This window comes from Heliconius melpomene, chromosome 1, assembly GCF_056956725.1.
Source record: "Heliconius melpomene rosina isolate 202511_hmr_F chromosome 1, ASM5695672v1, whole genome shotgun sequence".
Taxonomy (NCBI): domain Eukaryota; kingdom Metazoa; phylum Arthropoda; class Insecta; order Lepidoptera; family Nymphalidae; genus Heliconius; species Heliconius melpomene.
In genome coordinates, this window is record NC_140389.1 from 6356169 (window position 1) to 6381526 (window position 25358).

General features: G+C 38.3%; 4 protein-coding genes across 6 annotated transcripts in view; 1 reads left to right on the top strand and 3 right to left on the bottom strand.

Moving 5' to 3' along the window:
- Positions 1–577: 577 nt before the first annotated feature.
- On the bottom strand, positions 578–1595 carry LOC146541105 (uncharacterized protein CFAP97D2). Its single transcript, XM_085195833.1, has 2 exons — positions 1409–1595; positions 578–778 (listed from the first exon to the last, which is right to left on the bottom strand). The coding sequence occupies exons 1-2, from the start codon at positions 1478–1480 to the stop codon at positions 578–580; spliced, it is 273 nt and encodes a 90-aa protein (XP_085051959.1). The 5' UTR covers positions 1481–1595.
- A 454-nt stretch (positions 1596–2049) lies between these two features.
- Positions 2050–14523, bottom strand: dock (SH2/SH3 adaptor protein dock). Its single transcript, XM_085196084.1, has 7 exons — positions 14064–14523; positions 12321–12514; positions 8788–9048; positions 8484–8571; positions 6639–6829; positions 5869–6055; positions 2050–5472 (listed from the first exon to the last, which is right to left on the bottom strand). The coding sequence occupies exons 1-7, from the start codon at positions 14166–14168 to the stop codon at positions 5260–5262; spliced, it is 1239 nt and encodes a 412-aa protein (XP_085052210.1). The 5' UTR covers positions 14169–14523; the 3' UTR covers positions 2050–5259.
- A 232-nt stretch (positions 14524–14755) lies between these two features.
- Positions 14756–18892, top strand: Spt5 (Transcription elongation factor subunit Spt5). The gene is made up of 4 exons (XM_085196039.1): positions 14756–15110; positions 15193–15271; positions 15466–15597; positions 15850–18892. The coding sequence occupies exons 1-4, from the start codon at positions 14899–14901 to the stop codon at positions 18649–18651; spliced, it is 3225 nt and encodes a 1074-aa protein (XP_085052165.1). The 5' UTR covers positions 14756–14898; the 3' UTR covers positions 18652–18892.
- Positions 18893–19664: 772 nt separating this feature from the next.
- Positions 19665–25358, bottom strand: part of Acsl (Acyl-CoA synthetase long-chain) — a 51133-nt gene continuing 45439 nt past the window's right edge. For all 3 annotated transcript variants that reach the window (XM_085196052.1, XM_085196060.1, XM_085196070.1), the window contains 6 exons: positions 25119–25262; positions 24358–24536; positions 23770–23869; positions 23409–23562; positions 22639–22911; positions 19665–22082 (listed from right to left, as the gene is read on the bottom strand). In XM_085196052.1, coding sequence (XP_085052178.1) covers positions 21928–22082; positions 22639–22911; positions 23409–23562; positions 23770–23869; positions 24358–24536; positions 25119–25262 — 1005 coding nt within the window. In that variant the 3' untranslated portion in view covers positions 19665–21927. The remainder of the gene's footprint in view (positions 22083–22638; positions 22912–23408; positions 23563–23769; positions 23870–24357; positions 24537–25118; positions 25263–25358) is intronic.

A 25358-nucleotide genomic window follows, 5' to 3' on the forward strand; every position in this document is an offset into this window, starting at 1 on the left:
ATAAAATTTGTCTTAATAAAAAATTTTGTTAAAAAATAATAACCTTTTAATTTATACTTTTTTATTGCAAAGTAGATTCTAGTAAACTAATAAAAAATATTTAATATTTTATATAATCATGATAGACGAAGAGTGACAGTATTACCTTAAATACTACTATTTCTTAATAATTGATAGTTTATTAGACTAACTTACGTCATATTAAAACAATCTCATTACGTTGAACTTTCAAAACGCCATATATCAAGTATTCAATTTAACGTTGAACTTTTAAGTAGTCCAAAACTATCCTTTGCTATCCTTCTGCTATCACACGCATAGCACTTAGGTGGAGTGTCGAGTGGTGGCAGCACTGGCACCTTCTCACGGCGCCCTGACAACCGACGTCGGAGACTGTCAGAGTCGTAGAACTGGCCCACCTTCTGGTGAAAACTGCCGATCAGAGAACAAACTTAGCATTCCCTACCCTGTTATGTGCGGGATAAAGCGTGAAGTGTAAAGAAAAATATTAGACAGATGTTACTCTGTAGGGAAACCTAAATCTTTTGCACCAATAATCACATTTTTATATGGCAACTTACTTAGGCAAAGGTTTCTCCCAATGGTTATCAAGTCTATTAACCTTCATGATGGCATTCAGTCGCTGTAAAAGACTAAAATTGTCTCTCGCAACGCGCTCCTTGCGGTCGGTCTCGCGCTGCCACTTCTTCAGCTTAAGAGCAACGTGCGGTCGTGGCGGGGGAGCGCGGTCGTCGATAGCTGGGAGCGCGGATTTTACCTGTTTATTTATTATATTTACTTATTTTTCAGTTTTACCCTGAATCCTGCTTAAAGCAGGGTAAGCAGAAGGAACCTAGTGAGAAGATACTTTGTTCGCCACTGTTCGACGCTCCAGACATCGCGTGTTGAGTAGCGGAACCCAACGCCGGGCTTTGCCTCGACACCAGAGCGAATAAATTGAAATATAAACGTAAATAAATATTTGACTTCCTCGAGTGGGGATGGAATCCACAACCGTCGCGTTACAGTCACACCCTTGTGCCGCTGCGCTACGACGCCCTCTATTATGTAATAATATAAATTAAAAGGGATTATTTTAATATTTTCTTAAAATTCTTAGTGTTTCTCAATTCTATATTTACCTAAACGCTAATCGATCCTATCTTACTAAAATTATGTGAGGATGAATTCTACTTTCACGCAAAAACTTCTCAACGGATTTAGATTAAACATTACTGTTACTTATATCTTACAGATTAGAATAACATATAGGCACAGGAAAAAACACTTAGGTAAAGATTTAAGAAGATGAAGACAAACCAATGATGTAAAATTTGCATAATTTGGCGATAACACAACAAAAAAGTTAAGAAGCCACTAGTTTCATACATCACCAAATGATAAATACCTTAGATCTATGGTCCTGATATCGTCGGTCTTCCCACGGTTGCACCAATAGCTTCTCTCTTCTCGACAACATTATAACTAATACTAATCTTCGCTTAACATCTATAATCGTAGACAATTTTATTAAATAAATCAATAACTGTTGCTATGATATCTTGTTTTAGTTACGTTAACTTTAAGAATATAGGATTGTAATCTTATAAGCAAGTACTAAAGAAAATGGTGGTTTTAATTTGCCTAAAAAATCATTAAAATCAAATGAACACTGTCTATTGTAGGTATATAAAAATGTTTATTTTATAAAATACCCAACATATTTATATAAAAGAATTTTAAATATTAATATTTACTCAGTACTTAAATGAGAGAATTAAAAAAATACTATAGTAAACTTGAACCAATGAATTCAAGTCCAAACTTCTTTCACTTTAAACGGATGGTTTTAAGTCAATTTACTTGAGCAAATGTTTTTCCTACTTTCACTATGTTCATCGCGTAAGCAGTGAGTATTAAGACATTTTGTTCAAGCTTATGAATATACGAAACTCGGCGTTAAGTTACGCCACCTAAATTAATATAAAAGTAAAAAACCGAATACACTCAGAAAACAGACAAAAAGACACAATAAATAAAACACACATAGCAAATTAATAAATAAATTATAATGTTAAATATTATTCACTTCGCTTACATTGTTATAGATCAATCGTTCCATCCGACATTATTATTACACGGACTATAAGAAAAAATACAAAAAACAATATACATAATATTGATAATAATATATTATTTAAACTATACTTTGTTGAGCATTATAAAAATAAAAAAACCGGCGCCTGCGCATCTCTCAACTAAATGACATACAAATTACCAAAAAAACACACACGCACTCAAAAAATATGATAATTTACACTATATTATAGTATGAACATAATACGACGCCATTGTTGGGAAGTATTTAACGCGATGGTTGCAAGTTCGATAAATATTAATACAAAATCTCCTCCCTAATTTAACTCAAAACGGGCGGAAAGTGGAGAACGGAGATTTTCTCCTCTTATTTAAAAAGAAGTCATTTTTAAACGGGAAGACGTATCCAGTGCTCGGCGTCGGCCCCATACACTATACAACTAATCGTTTCTAACAAATTATTCCCTAAGTGATTCGTTTCGAGTTACACTAATTACAATAATATATTGAGTATAAAACGTATTAAATACATCGAAAAAACTTCTGGTTGACGAGTGACACCTCGAGGCGTGACTGACAGAACTGACATGGCTGACACGACTGACTGACTAGCGTGGACGCGTCCTGAACAAACGTACAAAAAATATAAGCTTCCATTTTCCCAACTTTCACATATAAATGCTTAAAACAAATCACAAAATAAAGGCGGAGGCGCCCTCGACGCTGGAATATGTGAAAGTAATATAAAATACAATACAAAAGAAAAGTGCGTAGAAAAATAAAATAGTTTCATAATCTCAGTGATGTAATAACCGGGAATCTTATCTTGAACCTTAGTTTTTGGACGAAGCACGGTCCGCAGATATTTCGACACTCGGTATGCTTAAAACTAAACAAACATAAGTATATGAAAGAAATACTGTAAAATAACACAACAAAAGAAAGCTGCCATGATATTATAATTATTTTAGTATTAATCGTCATTGCGGAGAGAGGGGAGTAAGGTAAAGAGAGTTAGTTATATTACAGAGAACTTACAACTAGAATTGTTTAACTAATGACCATAATTTAAACATTATGTTCAAAATGTTCAATTTCTGATCATCATTTAAAGACTTTGAATCTACATTCTTGAATAACACAAAAAAATGTATGAAGAAAACTTATATTAATATAAAATTAAATTGCTTCTTAAATTTAAATATAAGAAAATAATAATAAAAGTATATCATATTTTACAATAAAAATAATCGTGATTGTGTAAAAGAAGTATACAATTTCCAAGTAAATTCAAAGCGTGTTGCGGACGGTGGGGTATCGGGTTGTATTTGGGGTGATTAGAAGTTACAGGTTGAGTGTTTGAGTCTGTTTAGGGGTGTCTGGGGGTTGTTTCTGGGTGTCGGGAATTTGTGGAGGTGTCTGTGGGTTGTTTGGAGGTGTTGGAGGTGTCTGGGGTGTTGGAGGTGTTTAGGAGTGTCGGGGGATTGTTTGAGGGAATTAGGGACAATGAAAGTATTTAGCGTTGGAAAGGGGGATGTGCGTATCTCTCAGATGTGGTGGCGACTGACTGACTAGCGACACAAACTACTATTAGGACATACAAATCCATTTACAACTTAATACGATAGAAAAACCAATCGTTTTAGTAATTATTCCAAGATGGCATTATCTCATATATGTATATAGATGTATATATTATGTATATATACACGACTTGCTCCGCCCGTTAGTCGCCATTTACAATCTAACTATGAAATTATTTATAAATGCTATTTTATTCCTTATTCATTTTAATGTAGAAAAAAATCCCCGTATCAAAAGCGACAATCATCTACACTACGTCACTTACATCACTTAATTAATAATAATAATAATATTATTACATATAGAAATCGCGCTTACTTCGACTATAATGGTGAGTACAAAGCTTGTGTTTTTTGGTTTATATTTATTATTATGATAATAATTAGTTGCGTTGCATCGACGCGCTTTAGTCTAAATGTCGCAACCGGGAACGATATCCGCATACCGTCGTGACGGAACACATATCTCTATAGTACTAAAAATTATTATGCTAAACGTGCCAAATGTACAAATAAGTTGAAATTAAAATATCCATAAATACATTAAATAACCTTTTTACATGACTTATTCGCTTTAAATATATTAAAAAAATCAAAATACAATATTTATTTCAAAGTTTTTAAAGCTGCACTCTCAAACGTTTTTGTTTTAGAAACATTTAGCATAATAATATTTGTTTATTTATCGTTTCCGCTCCTTCTACTCCGGTTACAGATAAAATTATCCACAAGTTACAGTAGTTTACAAGCGTTTCATACAAAGATGGCGCTGGCAGGTTGGCCGCCATCTTGGATTAGCAGATACGACGTTTTAATTCCACCGCCATCTTAGTGTGAATCTCATATTTTGCAATAATGTATATATATAGCTACATTTACATATGTAATATATCCAATTGATACTATGTGCGTCGTCCATCTACTTACACAATAATTTTGACTAAACCCAATTTAATTTGGTTTTCGATACATCTGATAGTTTAATTAAACTACAGTTTGGCGCTTTTTTTAAAATTTCAGCTTTCAATACTTACTCCACTACTTTTACTGTAATTCACTAAACGGAATGGATGTATTACCTTTGCCTCTTTAAATAGTATAATAATAAAAATGGTGCTTGATTACTCGCATTTTATTTCACACGTTTTGAGATCTCCCTAGTTTAATATTAATTTAGGCCCTATTTCGACTCGACTGCGGAAAAGTCATAAATAATAATTGTTAATAGTATTTATCATTGATAATAATCAAAATCACAATGTAAAAAAATACATTCAAAAGGAAAAAGTCAAATTCAGTCTAATCCACATTGGATTAGATCATACATAAAATGTTAAAAAGATAAAAACATTTCCGCAGTAGAATCACACTAACGCTTGGGCTTAGTTGGACACCTAGCCCCAACAGTCTGACATGGACTCAAAGGCATCACTCATTAAGGTCCTGTGGCACCTAACCCCAAGCCCGACATGGGGTTAAACGGTCCCTATATCATGGGGGGTCCGGCGTCATCAGGGTGCCGCGTCGTTGGAGTCCTATGTCATCGGGGTCAGGTGTCATCAGTGACGGGGATCAGAGCTCAGCAATTATGTGTGGCGCGCGGTAAGGGACGCACTAAATATAACTTTTCGCCCTGTTTGTTAGTATATATGGGCGCTCGTTGGTAGTGGGCGACTAGTTGATCGAGGGTGGGGAACTTTCTTTGGCCGATGCAGTAAAGGCTTCCTTCGACTTGCACTCGAAAATGTTTGTTGCGACCGGGCGCTTTTAGTGACACGGAGAAATCTCCCACCTGAAATTTATTAAATTTTTTTTACAATAATTTTAGAGGTGTTGGTTGTGTGACAAAATTCAATAGTCAGATACCCAATGATAACTGTAATGTTAACTAGTTATTTTAATTGAAATTCTTAAACAGGAAAAAGCACGTATATATAATTTTATATAATTTTGGAAACCCAAAGTGTTGAACGCAATACCGCAGGCATTCAGCAGTCACAGGTTTAAGAGTTTAAAATAAATTATGTAAAAAGCGACAGTCAAAAATCTTATTTATTTATTAACTTAGTTTGTATATCAGTATATGCTGGTCATTGCATGCAATTTTTTAAAATATGCGAATAAGTGACTATTGCACAAAATAAGTGATATATCCATATATTATACAATATAAAATTATATTACTCACATTGGTCTCGGAGTCGCGTATGAGGAAGTCCCCGTCGTGCCCGTGTTGGTTGAGCAGCGCGTCGCAATGTGTGCGCGTAATGGCGCCATAGTACCACGCGCGACCGGTTGCGCCTCGCGAGCCGCTGCCCGCCGCCCCGGCGCCCACCGTCGCGGTGCCTGAAGTGGCCGCGCCCTCCGTTGCCTCACTGGAAGGGTATAGATATAATTATTGATTATTAATGATTTAATTTTTAATTATTGATGTATAGACAATGTTATTTTCAGCACAGTTACAGCCTGTCGTGGCGCAAAGGTACAGATGTGACTGTAAAAACGCCTGATTGTGGGTTCGATCCCATGGGCGTTGAGTTCTTCCACTCAACACGCAATGCCTCCAGATCTCGGCGGAAAGTGGGTAACGGAGTGTCTTAGCACCAGATTCTCCTACGCTGCAGTGTGTGGGATACAGCGAGAAGCTAATTTAAGTTATTTCTTTAGTTGTAGTTAGTTTTACATATGTAGTGTGGTTTATGCAATTTGTATCTACACAGTACAGTCGACATACTGTAGCTTGCTACCCAGATTTAACTAAAGGATTTTCGTCACTTTTGATTGATTCCTTCCCAAGTGTACAATGTGCAATAGTTCAAAATAACTATATTGTTGACCATACTGTACTAATGTATGAAACCTTACGAATGGCGATAGTCAGATATGCTTTAGTTAGTGATATTAACATTAAATTGCAGTAACAAAGTAAATGACAGGTATATAGCAGTGTAACATTACCTATAAGGCTGCGTCAGGTAGTCGGCGAGCTCCTGCAGGTAGTTGCGTGGCACGAGGCCTATGTGACCTCGGGAATCGCGCGCGCGGTACCACTCGGGGTCGGAGGGCGGCCGCTCGATGATCTCGAGGCGGTCGCCCTTCTCGAACGACAGCTCTTGTTCGTTGTTAGACGTGAACGAGTAGAGGGCCACCTGGGAGAAAAACGAAAAATAAGAGCCATTCTTCACTAAATAATCCACTACACAGTTGGGATGGGGGACTTGAAATCATCTCATCATTATTATTTTGCTTAAAAATGGCACTGAAAGCACACCAAAGAATAGCGTCCTCAGAAGAGTATAATGCTCTGATTAATCGCAGAAACTTTAATGTCCCACTGCCTAGTACAGGGTGAGTCATATTGAACTTTCCGATTTCAATAAGGTGTGTATTAAAAACAAAGCGACATGCAGTAAAAATTATTTTATTGTTTGAAAGCACATAACATGCAGTTTTAATTTAGTTGGTTTTAAAAATGATATCCTGTAAATGTCTACCTCCATTGACCACACACTGCTGAAGCCTTTCCCGGAAGTTGTCCATTACTCGTCGAGTCATATTCAGCGGAATAGCATTGATTTCTTCCGTGATTGCAGCCTTCAGTTCATCGATGGTTCGGGGACGATGCGTGTACACCTTTTCCTTCAGGTAACCCCAGAGAAAGAAATCCCAGGGGGTTAAATCAGGTGATCTCGGCGGCCACCCAACGTCACCTCGTGCGGGGGATCTGCTGAATGTCGCGGCATAAATTTGTTCGTGTGTCTAAGTCTCTAACTGTTAATTCTTGCACTACCTGAATCTTGTATGGGTGAAATTTAAGGTCTCTATGCAGTATTCTGCGGACACTACTGAAAGATAATCCTAGTGAAGCGGCATGTTTCCGAACAGAACGCCGAGGGGATTGTTGAATTGAAGCCCGCACTCTATCCACGTTTTCCGCTGACGTTGACGTCCTAATTCGGCCTTGTGGTCTTGTTTTTAATGCTGATGATGTTGCTCTAAAATTTGATACCCAATTTCTGATTGTTGGTCCAGTGGGAATGGGATCACGTCGACCAATAGCAAAATGTAAACGGAACGCACGCTGTGTTGTGATCACGGAGCCGCCATTTTTAATAAACTCTTCAACTACGAACGCACGATGTTGTCCCGACCAAGCCATTGCTCACACTAAAACTGCATGTCATGGCGCGTCTAATGACACCATCCCCACCCTTCTACTCCTTCCCTTCTTCGTGCAACGTCCTTCCAAAACCGGAAAGTTCAATATGACTCACCCTGTATAAGGTCTTGTTTTGCCAGGCGTTTTAGTCCTTACGTTGAAATATATATTTACAATAAAATTGCTAGTGCTTGTGATATAAAGCTCTGCTCGATTAAAAAAGCAAAAACTAAAATTTCGTCATGGCTCGCTACCTTAGACTATAACTGGAAATATTTTATCACATATACAATAGTACCTATTATTATTAATTTCTCTAATACTAACTGTAATTACCTACAAATTTTCTAAAAAAAAAAAAGTTGTTTTAAAATTACCTTTATGTTTATTATAATTATTTACCTTTTTACTGTTTTATCTATATCTTGTTAAACGAGTGTCAACATTAGTCGTAAATTGTTAAGTCATATATTGGAACCCACGATACAGGAATACCTAGTGTGCGTACCATCGGATGTAACAAAAATTGTACATGTTATTTGTTAATAAATATCTTATCTTATCTTATCTTATCTGGTCCGCAGGATTGAATTAAAGTCTGAATAAAGACGTATTAAATTAAATTTAAAAAAAGAAGTACTCACAACTATATCTAGAACATTCTCGGCCATAGCGTAAGTATGGACCGTGTCTTCGTTGTCGCCCTCTTCGCTCGTGTAGTTGGAGGGGAACCTGAAATATTGCAAAATTCTTTTATTAATTAATAATTATTATTATTATTATTCCAAGCGGGGCATTGTTTTCCGCCACTCAACACGAAATGCTACCATAATTCGACAGAAAATGGAGAATGGCTCAATGGGAACAGAGTATCTTAAATCTCGGTTTCCAAACCAAGTTTGCCTAGCAAGGTGCCTTCAATATATTTAATAAAAAAAAACAACCCACCATCCCGTATGCCCCTGATACTGTCCCCGCCACCAGCCGTCATTGCTCTTCTCCAGTATAAGGATCCTGGTGCCCTTTGTCAGGGAGAGCTCGTCAGGCTGCTGTGCCTGGTAGTTGTATTTGACCACAGCAGTGCCAAGTGCCTCAGTGGGCTCTACTCGACGGGCACCGGGGGACTCGGGCCCAGTGCCTGTGCGCACTGGCGAACTATTTGAAGGTAGAGTTTTGGAGCCGGAACCCTTTTTTACCTTCTTTTTGATACTGGAAGCGAAAAGAAAATGTTTTTGTTAATATAAGTGTATTTTGTTTGAGGCACTTGGTATATTGTATATAGGTGGAAGTGTTTGACATAATATGTTAAGTTGTAGGAAGATATTTTTGTCGGGAGAACAATTACATTTTAAAATATTTAAAATTTATTGATTTTCAAGTGGCATTAGGCTCCACTACCACAATCTATATCGACACTTCTATTTGTGTTTGTTGAACATGCTAATTTTTAGAACTACTCGTTAGAATACGGAAAATCTTTTTGAATAGTATCCCATTCGTCCATTTATCGAGAAAAAACTGCAAGCTATATTACATCACATTAATCATTTCGATGTAGCCCACAGCACCTGAGGTCAGAATTACCTTGGTAAAGTGGAATATGTCATTTCTTATTTCCATTTGGCCACAGAGATTGAGGAGTTGGTAAAAACTACCCATATGTAATGCGATCAGAAGGAAATTTAGGATTTTCAAGATTTAATTGGTAGAAATTTTACATTAAAGTTCATCATCATAATATCTCTTAAATAGATTGTTAATTAATAGACGCCAGTATCACGAGCGCACATAATCTTAACCACGCTAATAATTAAAATAATTATTACTCTAATAATGGTTAATAGTAACACTCATCAAGACTATGATTACAAATATATTAAACAATATAAATATATGAACAAAGTAGAAACATTCCCCAATCTCTGATTGGAATCCGCATTTTTAATTAAAATATTTTAGTGTCACACTGTATCCCGGATATACCAGTAGGCAGAGGCAGCCTAGATTTAAGCTTAAGTCTCACATCAATTATCGAGATAGTGTTACCAGAGCAGGGTAATGAAAATAAAACATTCCCTCGAATGGAATAGAACCTACAGCAGTTACGTTTATAGTCAGAAATAAAAAAGTATAACAAAAATAACATAGAACTAATAATTTCATTTTTTAAATATCTTTCAAGATATGACAGAACGTCGCGACGCCAGAACAAATAATGTTCAAGTTACCACAAAGGGGAGTTTTAAGGTCACCTACTTTGCAACAAGAGTCCGTTTGGAGTTATCTACTTCGATCTCCACTTTCCGCCCATTCGACAGACATTGCATAGATCTCGGAACTCAACGCCGTGCTTTATCCAAAATAATTAAGGGAATGAGAGTATTTATAAATAAAATCATTCTTAGATTAGGTCGAACCAAATTGTTAATGAAGTGTCTCAGTATGTTTTAACACTTGATTGTCTCAGTTTATTCTACAGAGTTTTATTGCGATCTACAAATACGAATATTCGTATTAGGCAAATAAGCTTTTAATGCTTAAAATCAATAATCTTTTCTAATCTACATTAACAGTTGGATACAGTATTCTGTGTTAATAAATTCTTCTGTTATAAATTATCTTTTGTTTTGTTTACATATTAAAAAACACAAAACAAATTAAAATGTTAAATAACTACAACAGAAATAGCCCCTCCAAGCATAACGGCGGTCAGACGACAGGGGCTCAATTCGACGTATTGTACTCTTAGTACGATACTCGAATCAACCGTCAATTACATTATTAGATCCTATAGTCCTTACTCACCTATCCATCTTAACTAAACGTCTCATTCAAACGATTACATAATTTAGGGCCTGTACCTGGCAAAGTATTATCTTATTAGCATTTAAGATGTTCGGCTCAGCGCAATGGTCGTTGGTTCGATTTTCCTTATTTATTTTTTTAGGTATGGTGCAGCATAATGCAGCTGTATTTCGTGCTTTGCCTATATTCATCTAGGAGATACCTTAGATATGTGAAGATAATTATTATAACTATGCACTCTTCGGCATTACCATAAAGCACCTTATATGCATATCCCGTACACAACAGGGTGGGCAGAAGGAACGTATATCACAATTATCCGTCTGCCTTTTCCGCCTGAATTTAAGAAATTGTCGAATTATGGAACCAAACGACAAGTTAGTTACTAGACTAATAAAATGAGTATGACTGAAATATTATGATAATTATTCCCCCGAGTGAGGATGGAAAGTAAAGAGAAGATTCCACTCCTCACCTTCCGCCGAATAGAATAAGTAAAGAAAAATATTTAAGAAAAATTATATAATCTTGAACGCAGCGGGACTCGAACCTGCGCCCCTTAGCTCTAGTCACTAATGTTTTTATCGAGTTTCGTCGAAATTCTTATAATATACACCCTTCTTACAATTTACTTTTGTTGTTAGCATGAAGTAGAGCTAGCTTAGGCTTAATATTACTACAATTATTTTAAAAGCGGCTATTAAACAAAATATACAAACGGTCCTTGAAAAAAATATCAATTGTATAATAGTACTAAATATTCTAACTAGCTCCGAGTGGACACGTGACTGGATCACACTGTAAGCCACGTTTCAGTTCCTAGGTATAGTAGTTTCATAATGTTATGTAACGGTATCTTTCATTTTCTGGTGAAACACAGTGATAAAAACATTTTTCTCTCTACTATAAAAGGAGTTTATTGTTTTTTTTGCAGTGGTTTTCCGCCGCTCCACACGCAATTTCTCCAGTCTCCGGAAAGTAGGCAACGGAAGTGTCTTAATTACAAGAACGTAGTCTAAGCACTAGCTTCCCAGTTCCTAAGTCCACTAGGTTCCGTCTGCTTACCCTGCTATGTGCGGAATGTAGCGTGAAGCAAAAAAAAAAAACTTATTATAATACATTTACAACTAAACAGCCACAGAAGTTTTCGTAACAATCGCATGAGAACATTTATTACAAAAACCCTTATATCTTTCATATTAACACGTCATAAGAAATAAAAACGCTGTTTGTATGAGAGAAAAGCGATTCATATAAAGATCTACCGAAGCTTCCGCTTATACTGACACAATTAAAGAAAATGTTAGGAAATGATGTACGCCTAAGTATAAAATGATATTACTTCCTAGGGAAGTTTTACGTAATGAAAAATAACACCATATTTGTCTACCGTGGTGTAAAATCGTTACTTATTATCGTATTTTAAAATCGTACTAAAAGCGCAATGTTTGTAGGTTCGATATAACTCGGGGGAAATGATAATATTTAAATTATTTTCATTTTCCCACCATGGTACACAAAGTGCCGCTTCGCTATTTAACACGCTGTATCAAATTTACGGCGAAATGTAAATCTTAAATATTTTAGTCAAGGCTGAAGTAAGTAAAGTCGGTTCAAGAAACGATTGGACATCTAAATAGGTGCCAATCTCAATATAATATGCACTATCAACCTACCTATCAAACAACGAGGGTTTCTCCTTCTTCACATAATTACTGGGCACGTAACCGGACTGGCTGCGTGCGTTCTGCACGCGCCACCAATGTTTCGAGTCGTCCAACAATAGGTAACGCTCGTTCTTCCGCAGATCCAACTCCTGGGCACCCTGAGCCGCGTAGTCGTACTTGGCGACGACGTAGCAGACATCGTCCTGAAAAATTAAGAAATAACTATAAACATTACTTTATTTTGTTTAAGCCTTATTCATCAGATATAGAAGGTTGCAATAATAAACTCATTGACAGCCATATACAGTCAATCTGGGCAACTTTGCTATATTTTACACTAAAAACTTACTTACATTAAATTAAAATTAAATTTACTACTTAAAATTTAAAGCACATTGCAAGAGTGTTATTGTTTTATTGGTGCTGTTATAATACTTTAGACATTCACATAAACCTTTTAAAATACATCAGTATAGAAGTTTCAAATTTTTTAGTCTGTCATCAAATGGGTAATTTTGGCACACAAACCATTCATAAAGGTAATCATAATTATTCTTCTTATAAAGTCTAGGTAACTTTAACATATTAATAAAATAATAATTCTGCAATTTTGTCTTATATTACAAAAAAAATCAGTCTAGAGTGTTTGGATAACCAAACTATGCTATATAAATAGCATAGTATAATATTTGAAAACTTTTAGCTAAATTGAAGAGAAAATAAGCCAAAATAATTTAAACAAGCACAAAAATTTTAAGAACTTGAATATTAATTGTCTATTGTAATTGTAATCAAGTTCGCTACTGTAAACGTGACAGATTGTGAGTTCAATTCCCACTTGAGAAAATGAAATATATAATACTGCTTGCTGCTGCCAGCTTCACACTGTTTCCCATTACAATATCTAGTGTTAAGTTACTTTATTCTCATTAAGACACTTCCTTTCCCCATTTGGAGGAATTACATGTTGAGTGTTGAAAGTCAGGTATATTCATAGATATACATTTCAAGACAAGTTTTTAAGCACTATATATATAATTTAATCCATTTTAATGTATTTAACTAAACATACTCAAGAAATTTATAATTCAAATAAAAAATATTATGCATATTATGTTACACAATGATAAGAAGTCCATTCTATATAATGCATATTGTTGAATTATTCATACCTGTGTCCTCACATCCTACACATATGATATAAGTGGGGAAAGGAAGTGTGGAAGGTTAGAGCCTAGAGGCATCGAGAGAGTAAAGGAAGGTAGATAATTAATATTAGCATAAATTGTGTAATTAATACAACTTGCCATTGGTTTTGTTCACTCTATTGTATTGTGTGTATTAAATGAAATTGAAAGTAATTCTTGTGGTATACTATAATAGTAATAATTTGTTTTTATTTTAAGTTTAGTAGGTATGTTATAGTTTCCCCACTACTTATCACTCATTCAGTTTCACTGGCTGGAAGAGATCTCAAAAGATAACTACAAAGTTAACCTTTATGAACTAAATGTCTTTGATGTTTTAATTTTCGTATGTATTTTGGTACAATAAAGAATAATACTGAATTTTAGCTGATATCAAAGAAATTAAATATACAATATATAAATTAAATATGTAATGAGGAAAGTGAATGTATATTTGTTACAGCTCATGTAGTTAGAGCTGGTAATCGTATGAACTGTAAGAGTAACAGATCGATAGTGGACTGCATTACTGCGTGGTTAATGTGCGGCATGAGAGGTAGGGTACCTGGGTGTTCTTCCCGTGCCTGGAGTTGGCCATGGCGTGAGGCGCGGGCAGCGGCTTGTTCGCCCACACCGAGTCTGCGGCACGCACCGACCGCGTCTCCAACATGACACCCGGGACTCGTCTCACTGGTACATGCCGCCCTCGCCCACCACTGCACTGCACTGCACCACTACACAAAATACACCACCAAACCACCAAAACCCACAACCACCTATTGTTTGCAATACGACGTGCGAAATTACGTTCGAGAGCTATTTCACGATCGAAGGGAACGTTACGACCGCATCGCTCTCTATTTTCAAAGGATGTCCTTTTTATTAAAATATTAAGTAATAATGTTTCATTTATCCTTTATCCGTCGCCGTCTATTAAATATCCGCGAGATATTACAACATTTATAATTTTAACAAAATTTTCACATAAGTCGGTGGGGCAGCGACGAATCAATAGACAAAAGAAAGGATTTATTTTTATTGGTCGGCAAGGTATAGACAATGTGAAAATTTATATTTACAATATATTGTATTTCGCAATATTTAATATTTGTATGCTAACGTGATAAAATGTCGAAAATATAAATAAAAAATAGTAATATAATTTTAGCATATTTGACAGTTCATATACAAATATATAATTATTTGGGGCCTGTGACGTATACTTATTTCAGCATTTTTGTTTTGCTCTGTGCGTCTGTCAAACGGTATTGTTGGTCTATGACTGTCACGTTTACTTATAAGTTGTTACTAGCTATCGTCGACGTATCGGAAAAAAATTAAATTTCGTAGAACACAGTGTGCCCTAAATGTAGTGACAATATTTGATTTTTTTAATTAGAATGTCTGATTCCGAAGGAAGTAATTTTTCGGGTAGCGGTTCAGACGCCGGTAGTGTAGCTTCTAATCAGTCCCGAAGAAGTGGTGTATCAAATCGTTCTGGTAGATCAGCTTCCCGATCGAGATCCCGGTCGCATTCGGGCAGTAGAAGCCCATCTAAATCGGTGTCGAGGTCACGCTCTAGGTCTCGATCTCGCTCACGCTCCCGCTCCAGGTAACCACAACGCTAATAACATTAAAAATAAAATTTTATTTGTAATGAATTTGTAATTTAATGTGATTACGTGATTTTACAGGAGCCGCTCGGCCGGCTCCGATGGTAGCCGCAATCGAGATGACGAAGCAAAAGAGGCATCTGGAGATGAAGAAGTAGAGGTATTTATATATTTTATACATGGTATGATAACGGAAGAAATTGTAATTAAATTGCTTAACCTATTATTAATGTCAAGCTTCGTTATCTAAACAATATGTACAGATATGATTTCACTTTGATAACAATATGTTTAATAACTAACAACATTGCATCTTGTATTGATAAATAAAAAAGTGCCTAAATTTTATTTTAGGATGAACAAGAACCTGAAGGTGATGATCTAGTAGACTCTGAAGAGTATGATGAAGATGAAGAAGAGGAAAGGCGTAGGAAGAAACGAAAAAAGGACAGCCGCTATGGAGGTTTCATTATTGATGAAGCTGAGGTACTTCATAAAAGATCAATATATATTATTATTTTTATACCCTTATTCAGCCTTTACTCTCCTATATTTATTATTAGCAGGAAATCATTGCAATAAAATATACTTGTTCACATTCAAGTACACTTGTTATACCTATTGCATATAAATTGAAAATTTCTTTATATTAATATAAAAAGCATTGTGGATACATAGTTTATAATAGTTATTTTTCATTATATCTGTTTTTAATTTATGTGTATATTTTATCCATAGGTGGATGATGAAGTTGACGAAGATGATGAATGGGAGGAAGGAGCACAAGAAATGGGTATTGTTGGTAATGAAGTTGATGAAATTGGACCAACTGCTCGAGAAATTGAGGGACGCCGTCGAGGAACTAACCTGTGGGATTCACAGAAAGAGGAGGAAATTGAGGAATATTTGAGGAATAAATATGCAGACGAATCAGCAGCACTCAGACATTTTGGTGAAGGTGGCGAAGAAATGTCAGATGAGATCACCCAACAGACACTCCTCCCAGGAATTAAAGATCCAAATTTATGGATGGTGAAGTGTAGGATAGGTGAAGAAAAAGCCACTGTTCTTTTACTCATGAGAAAGTTTATTACTTATCAAAATTCTGAAACCCCCTTCAAAATTAAGTCAGTCGTTGCACCTGAGGGGGTGAAAGGTTATATTTACATAGAAGCTTACAAGCAACCTCATGTTAAGGCTATAATAGAAAATGTTGGTAATTTAAAAATGGGTATTTATAAGCAGGAGATGGTGCCTATAAAGGAAATGACAGATGTTCTTAGAGTAGTCAAAGAACAGTCTGGCTTGAAACCAAAGCAGTGGGTCAGGTTAAAGAGAGGTCTTTACAAGGATGATATAGCTCAGGTTGACTATGTGGACCTGGCCCAGAACCAAGTCCATCTGAAGCTTCTACCAAGAATTGACTACACCAGGCTGAGAGGAGCGCTGAGAACTGTACAAAGTGAAAGTGAGGCAGCAAAGCGCAAGAAAAAGCGTCGTCCTGCCGCAAAACCCTTTGATCCTGAAGCTATCCGCGCTATCGGGGGAGAAGTGACGTCAGATGGGGACTTCCTCATATTTGAAGGAAACAGATATTCTAGAAAGGGTTTTCTATACAAAAACTTTACAATGTCTGCTATATTGGCAGAAGGTGTTAAGCCAACATTGACAGAGTTGGAAAGATTTGAAGAGCAACCTGAAGGTATTGACATAGAACTCGCGGCGCCCGCCAAAGACGATCCGACAAGTTTGCACTCGTTTTCAATGGGAGATAACGTGGAAGTGTGCTCCGGGGATCTCGCCAACCTCCAGGCGCGCATCATCGCCATCGACGGCTCCATGATCACTGTAATGCCGAAGCACGATGCATTAAAGGATCCACTTGTATTCAAACCCAACGAATTACGTAAATATTTCAAACAGGGTGATCACGTAAAGGTATTGGCGGGCCGCTACGAAGGGGACACGGGGCTCATAGTGCGCGTCGAGCCGCACCGCGTTGTGCTCGTGTCTGACCTCACCATGCACGAGCTGGAGGTGTTGCCCAGAGACCTGCAGCTGTGCTCCGACATGGCCACCGGCGTGGACTCGCTGGGACAGTTCCAGTGGGGCGACATGGTGCTGCTGGACGCACAGACCGTGGGCGTCATTGTGCGCCTCGAGAAGGAGAACTTCCACGTGCTCGGCATGCAGGGCAAGGTGATCGAGTGCAAACCGCAGGCTCTTCAGAAGCGCCGCGAAAACCGCTTCACGCGCGCGCTCGACTCCGAACACAACTCTATACAGAAGAAGGACATCGTGAAGGTGATCGACGGCCCGCACGCCGGCCGCGAGGGCGAGATCAAGCACCTCTACCGCAACTTCGCCTTCCTGCAGTCGCGCATGTACCTCGACAATGGCGGCATCTTTGTGTGCAAGACGCGCCACCTACAGCTCGCGGGCGGCGCCAAGGCCGGGGCGCCCTCCGCGCTCGCGCTCGGGTTCATGTCGCCGCGCATACAGTCGCCCATGCACCCGTCACGGGGAGGCCGCGGAGGCGGCGGGAGAGGCGGGCGCGGCCGCGGCGGGCCCGGGGGCGGCGGCGTGTCGCGTGACCGGGAGCTCATCGGCGAGACCATCAAGATCACGGGCGGGCCGTACAAGGGCAACGTGGGCATAGTGCGCGACGCCACGGGCAGCACGGCGCGCGTGGAGCTGCACGCTACGTGCCAAACCATATCTGTGGACCGCGGGCACATCGCGGCGGCGGGTGGGGCGCGCGGCGCGGGTGCCGCAGCGGGAAGCGCGTCTTCGTACGGGCGTACGCCCACGCGTGGGCTGGGCGCGCATACGCCGTCCTACCGCGAGGGTTTCAAGACGCCCATGCAGGGCGCGCAGACGCCCGTGTACGAGGCGGGCTCGCGCACGCCGCACTACGGCACGGGCGGCGCCAGCACGCCGGCGCACGACGGCTCGGGTGCGCGCACTCCGGCGCACGGCGCGTGGGATGCGGGAGCGCACACGCCGCGCCCCGACCTGGACCTGGCGCTGCTCAACCTGCCCGCGGACGCGTACCAGGGGCCTTTCACGCCGCAGACGCCAGGCACCATGTACGGCTCGGACCACACGTACAGCCCGTATCGGCCGAGCCCGGGATACCTGGGCACGCCGTCGCCGGGCTCGCCAGCGGGCGGCGGGGGCGCGGGCGGCAGCGAAGCGGGCGACGCGGGTGAGGAGTGGCACGCGCCAGAGCTGGAAGTGCGCGTGCGCGGAGGCGTGGAGGCGGGGCTGCGCGGGCAGGTAGGCGCGGTGCGTGGCGTGTCGGGCGCGCAGTGTGCGGTGTGGCTGCCACTGGAGGACCGCGTAGTGAGCGTGCCGGCGCACCAGCTGGAGCCGGTGGTGCCGCACGCGGGGGACCGCGTCAAGGTGATCGCTGGCGAGGACCGCGACGCGGTGGGGCAGCTTATCTCCATAGAGAATCAGGAGGGCGTGGTAAAGTTCGGCCAGGACGATATCAAGATCATGCAGCTGCGACATCTCTGCAAGATGGCCTCCACATAGTTCCAATCATCTCGTTTATAAGTTTGATCGCATCAGTCTATGTTATTTGCACTCGGACCGTGTTCTCGTGTCACCGAATAAAACAAAAAATATATTAAGAAAATCTATATCCTGTGATAAATTATAGCTTTTCATCCTCATCTTGATACCACATATAGAGACACACGTTAATATTCATTTACTACATGCAACATGTGACATCACTAGTTTTACTATTAAACATTGTATTTTTAAATTTAAACCATTTGTTATTAAAAAACTTGACTTATTGTCCTTTTTCCATAAAAAAATAAACAAATTATGAGAAAAACGTATCAATCAGCCTTGTCCACCGAAGGTTTCGTATTTTCGAATTCTAGGGTGTGTCAACAGAAAGAACAACTGATAAAAGTCAAAAAATTTAAGTTTACGGCATAAGTACTTACTGTTTACAGTTTACAGTTACAATTTAGATAAATTTATCTAAATTGAATATTGTACGTAATAACAGAATTTAAGTTCATAAAATGAAAAATTATTTTTAAAATTCATATCAAACTATTTTTTTATGTAAAATTTAAATTAATTTCTATAACAACTTGTCTTCATGGGGAATGGAATGTCTTACCACTAAGGTCTTTACGTTCACTCTGCCTGTCCTGCTGTATGCATATACAGCGTGAAGATATAGATTAAATAAAAAATTTTTTTTTTGTTATTGAGGTCAGTCGTGACGTAGGGGCACAAATTGTGACTGTAAATTCGACTGGTTGTGGGTTCGATCCCTACTTGAGGAAATGAAATATTTATTCACATTCATATTTTAATTTCTACGCTCCGGTGTAGAGGTAATTTTCGCAGCGTTTATTTCGCCACTCAACATGCAATGCTCCAATGCCGGAAAGTGAAGTACAGAGTGTCGTAGATTCCCTCTGCCTACCGGCCCTAGAGAGGAGCCGCAGCCCTTACCTGCCCCATATGACGGTTGTATTGTATACTTCATATGACACTCGCAGGAAAAAATAAACACCAAAAAGATTTTATAAACATTTATTGAATAAATAATACAAAAATGTTATCGAATTTGGAGTTTCGAAAAATTTTCATTATCTAATTCCATAAACAAACTGAGCAAATCACTACGAACGATTACATAGAATAAAATCACCAATGATTTAAACGATTACATCGAAAAATATTACACGTTTGTTACAACATTGTCTAATGCTATATTCAATTTTATTATCAACAAACAAAATGTCCATACAGTATTTACTTATGATTGAATATGTATTTATACATTGGTTATATCATATATGTATGTATAAAGTAGGGGATAAATGCCCGAAATGCGACAAGTTTGAAGAAAATGCTAAACCGCCACTGACATAACTTACAGCAGCCGACAAATTGAAATTACAGAAAAAAACTAAGCACAAAACTGCAGTTGAGAAACAATAGGCATATATTTTATATATACAAATAATATGTATTTCACATACATAATACAAATAATCAACAAAATTTCACATTTATAATAAACAAACTTCTTAAATCAACGACTCCGTTAATTATGCGACTTACCACCGAACGTCATGGCTGTGATACACGTACTTGAACCATTCTGCCACTCAAAGACGCCACTTAACTTTTAACTAGCAATAAATTAATTAAAAGTCTAGCTGAGTTTCCTCCTACGTTGGTTCTCTTCAGGTCTTATGAACAATTAACAGTCAATAGGTGATAAATTACTTGACGTTCAATCTTTAAATATCAGATAATTTTGAATAAAATTATTTGACTTTAACACATTTTTACAATTTAGCTGGACTTTCTGGTCTTCCAGTAAATGGCATGCTAGTTTCAAGCACGTGTATGACGACCATTCAAAGTTAGCGGAATGACCAGTGGCTCCCCCTAAGTACTAAAACAATAACTTATTCTAAAAAAGGTCCAATTTATACAATACGCGGATTGCCGATACGAATCCACAATTAAATATTGACATCGAAATCTCATATTTCGAGGTGACTCGAAATTCGATTGTAAATTTTAAAATAAATAATAATATATAACATCGAAAGTTTCTAAAATTGTATGATGATAATTGAATGATCATTATCGTATTAGATTTTTAAGAATATCGATATCAGATTTCGATTGTCAAAGGCCGTATTCGATATATTGCCATATCTAACTATACAAAAGACGCTAGGCCTCTATCTAAAATTAATAATAACGTCACGCGGTAAAAACACAATCTTATACATATTAAAATCAAATGGGATTCGAACCCCTTTACCGCGCAACATTATATCAGATCTATCAATATTACTCTATTGACCGTGAAGCGATTATTCAATACCAATATACAAACTACGAAATACAAATAAAATAAATATATACAAAACATCAAATTGTACGTTCAATTCAATTTTATTGAACATTGAAGCGAATTATAATATTTTATTATTTGGTTATTTGTTAGAATAATTCATTTTATATAAAATTATACGATGGTAGGAATGGTAGCAATATATGATACCATATAGTTAAAAGTATTTTTTTACAGAAATCTAATAATATATTTTTTTACAATCTCACATGTGATGCACGATATACATACATACATACAAATAAAATCTCATTTATTATTTTTTAAATTAAATTTTTAAATTTAAATAATGTGTCGCATTTAGTTATAACCTCACAGAGGCAAACTAAAATTTCTACAATAAACAATTAATAAAAAATAAAATATCATATACATCCACCACTTCATTATTCTCATTGCAATTAAACAAAATCCAATTAGTATTTCCAAAGAAAAAATTTAATTCAAATTTGGCAACAAAAGAAACAAAATTTACTAAAATCAACTACAAATTTATAATAACTAAACTAACAATACAAAAAAATGAAAAAAAAACCGAGCTTGACAATCATATTAGAATACACAACTTGGTTGTACTAAACTGTAGTGATAAGAGATAAGAGGTCTCTCACGAGACATACATCTTCTTGACGTCCTTTTTATACCGCTTTTGAAAAAAATATATAGAGATCGCTAACGAGGTGTAAAAACCTCTTGATGACCTCTGTATCTCTCAAGCTATAGTGATGAGAGATCAAAGATCATATGAGGCGTACATTCCCTTGACGACCCATATAAAGTGATCGTCAAGGGAATGTACGCCTAGTGTAGATATCTTGAGGAAAAAAAAATGTAGAGGTCCCTCATGAGGCGTACCATCTGTTGATGACCTCTGTATCTCTCAAATTGTAGTAATAGGTCCCTCACGAGGCGTACATCCTCTTGATGTCCTCCTTGTACCTGTCCTGTATGTCTTTCCTCTTGATCTTGAAGGCGGCGGTGACGAGCCCCATGTCGGGCGACCACACTTCAGTACAAAGTTTGACTGCGGCGGGCACTTCGAATTTTTCTAGACCACCTGCAAAATTGAATGTTATTTTTGTTATAATTTTAGTTTATTAACTTTATAACTTAGTTCATAATAATTGCTAATAATTGTGTGAAATGTGAATTTCACTCTGGATAGCTACCATTTTACTGAATAACGAAGTTGTAACTTGTATATTGGAAAGATATGCCTGGCCTGGCAGCCGTAACGCCATTTATAAAGAAAATTAAGCAAGAACATCACTGTTCTTCACAAGTAACATTTTGGCATAATATATAACAGTTGCTATCAACAATCTCTCTGGCCGCCAGTTCTTCCAGACACTCCATTCCCCACATTCCGCCGAATTCTGGAGGCATTGCGTGCTGAGTGGCGGAACTCAACGCCGCGCTTTGCCTCGACACCAGAGCGAAGAAATTGACGTATAAGTTTAAATAAATATTTCATCTCTTCGAGTGGGGGGTCGAACTTACAACCAATCTGTTTTAGTCACTCTGTGCGCCCCTGCGCCGCCTCTGGCCTTATTTTTTTTTTAAAAATGTAATACTTAAAGTATTTTTGGCCAAAATAAAAAAAAAGAACTCACATTTTCTCGCATGATCTGCCAGTTCTCTCACAACAGCTTTCTCCATAGTAGCATTTTGGCATAACGTATCAAAGTTGCCATCGACTCCCACTCTGGCCGCCAGTTCTGCCAAGTGTCTGGGATTTGGCACTAGTAGCGCCACTGTATAGGTTTTGGAGCTATCGCCGTACACACATATGTTTTCCACAATTGGGCAAGTTTTGAGTTCGGCTTCCACTTTGCCTAGAGATACGTATTCGCCCGCTTGGAGTTTGACGAGGTCTTTTTTGCGATCTGTAATTTAGAGTTGATTAGTAATTTTTAGAAATGTTTAACTGTAATAAACTTTAAATTTTTTTTGGTCAACATAATATATAACGACCGTTGTCGAGGACGTCGTGGCGCAGCGGCACAAGGGTGTGACTGTAACGTGACGGTTGTGGGTTCGATCTCCACTCAAGGAAGTGAAATATTTATATACTCCACTCAACACGCAAAGCCTCCAGAATTCGACAGAAAGTGGGGAATGGAGTGTCTTAACACTAGATTCCCGCTGCCTACCCTGCTGTGTGCGGGATACAGTGTGAAAATGGTTTTTTTTAATGAATATTATACATATTTCACATACTTAATTAATGAAGTAAGTATTTATGTAAAGTAACTTAAAATATTTATATAAATCTTTGTGTTGAATTAAATTTATAATTACAGACGACACTAAATTACACATTTATTAATGAATTTACTATGACATTTGAGCAGTATGTGAAAAAATCTTAAATAATACAAACCTATAATTTTAATACATCCATCGGGGTGCAACTCTGCGATATCTCCGGAACGGAACCAGCGCGTGCCGTTCTCGTCTTTGAACTCTTCCTTCGTCTTTTCTGGGTTTCGGTAGTAACCTTCCGCCACGCACTCACCGCCTATAACCACTTCACCCTGGGATAAAAGGAAAAATATTATGATATATCATTTCAACTTTATGTTTGGGTCAAATGAAAAGAACATGACAGTTTTCTAAAATACGGCCAACTAATCTATGCCTATCATGGTTTCTGGGAAATCCCAGAAACCGTTTACATTGATTACTTATTAAAAAAGCTGTTTTTTTAATAAGTAATCAATGTAAAATAATATAATGCTCACCTGTGGATATGGTTTATTCTGCACACGGTAGTTGCCCTCCTCCCAGTTTACTAGCTTGATGTCCGTGCCACTAGTGGGTGCGCCCACGCGGCCTGTCGATCTGTAGATTTTATTAAATTCACATAAAATATTTACCTATATATCCGATTTACCTATATTCTGTGGCTAAACATTAGCAAACCATAATTTGAGCATCCAATCATATGACACGAAGAAGAAGATCGTGTTTTGTTACTCCATTCCATACACATCTCTGCAGGTTGACAGCCGAGTAGGTTAGTAGTAGTAATAATCAGCTTAACGCTGTATCCCGCACACAGCAAGGTAGAAAGGGAACCTAGTGGTAGGACACTCCATTCCCTACTTTCCGCCGAATTCTGAAGGCATTACGTGTTGAGGGAACTCAACACAGCGCTTTTTACCTCGACACCAGAGTTAAGAAATGGAAATATAAATTTAAATAAATATTTCATCTCTTCGAGTGGCAATCGAACCCATAACCAGTCGGTTTTTCAGTCATACTTTGTGCCCCTATGCCACGACTGGCTAGTAGTAGTATTAGTAGACTATAGTCAGGGTGGAGCGTACCTGTCATAGGGATCCATGACAGTGGCGCAGGAGGTGGTCTCGGTGAGACCGTAGCCGGCCGCCACGTCGCAGGCCAGGCACAGCCGCACCTGCGTGTGCGTGTCGGGCGCGAGCGGCGCGCCGCCCGAGATCATGAGACGCACGCGCCCGCCCAGAAGACTGCGGATCTTCTTAAATACCTGAAGATGAAAATACAGTAGAGTGTTGATTATCAGTACGTCTATTTACTATACACTACTATGGAATCAAAATGGGGAGCAGGATCCTTAACACACGGTGTGCGTGCTGTGTACAGCGTGAAGCTGATATAAAATCAATTGATTATTATAAATGTAGTCCCGCAGCCCTTTGAAATAATTCTCGTTTATTCTGTTACCGTTCTCCATTTTACGCCAAATCCTGGAGGCATTGCATGTTAACGCCGCGCTTTGCCTCTTAACCCGAGCGGAGAAATGGAAATATTTCATTTCTTCCAGTGAGAATCGAGCCCACAACCTGTCGCGTTTACAATCTCACGCGTGTGTTTCTGCACCATGTATGTATAAAGTATATACAGTCTGTACTAACATTGCAAAGAATAGGTATTTGGTTTCTAACATCTTTTTTTCTGTAGTTCACCACACTCTAACCTGTCCCGGGATTGAGTCTCGATATTTTCAATTTAATATATTTTTTAAAACATTTTTCTATCCTGCAGTGTAAAATATTGCAATTTTTTTATTATTTCTAAAATATCGAAGTATATTTATATATTCACTCACAATTTGATCCAATATGGGCGTGGCGTATCCCCTCCTCATCCAGGCCTGCTTGTACGCGTACGCCCACTTGAAGAACGCACCCGCCAGCTCCCCGCTGCGGGACACCTTGTCTGTTATCCCTTTGCTGATGCGGTCCATTATTAGCTGTGGGGAATTAAAATAAATATTTAAATAGGTTATCATGGCACAGGGGCATAAGCGTACGACGGTAAAGATTGTGGGTTTTAATTTCACTCAAGG

What these genes read in the sequence shown, in the direction of transcription:
- Spt5 (XM_085196039.1), top strand. Translation starts at nt 14,899, where the DNA reads ATGTCTGATTCCGAAGGAAGTAATTTTTCGGGTAGCGGTTCAGACGCC. An exon ending in CGCTCACGCTCCCGCTCCAG is followed by an intron (nt 15,111 to 15,192) that starts GTAACCACAACG and finishes GTGATTTTACAG; the next exon opens with GAGCCGCTCGGCCGGCTCCG. An exon ending in CTGGAGATGAAGAAGTAGAG is followed by an intron (nt 15,272 to 15,465) that starts GTATTTATATAT and finishes ATTTTATTTTAG; the next exon opens with GATGAACAAGAACCTGAAGG.
- LOC146541105 (XM_085195833.1), bottom strand. Translation starts at nt 1,480, where the DNA reads ATGTTGTCGAGAAGAGAGAAGCTATTGGTGCAACCGTGGGAAGACCGA. An exon ending in ATCAGGACCATAGATCTAAG is followed by an intron (nt 779 to 1,408) that starts GTATTTATCATT and finishes ATAAATAAACAG; the next exon opens with GTAAAATCCGCGCTCCCAGC.
- dock (XM_085196084.1), bottom strand. Translation starts at nt 14,168, where the DNA reads ATGTTGGAGACGCGGTCGGTGCGTGCCGCAGACTCGGTGTGGGCGAAC. An exon ending in TATCAGGGGCATACGGGATG is followed by an intron (nt 8,572 to 8,787) that starts GTGGGTTGTTTT and finishes GCAATATTTCAG; the next exon opens with GTTCCCCTCCAACTACACGA. An exon ending in TACGCGACTCCGAGACCAAT is followed by an intron (nt 5,473 to 5,868) that starts GTGAGTAATATA and finishes AATAAATTTCAG; the next exon opens with GTGGGAGATTTCTCCGTGTC.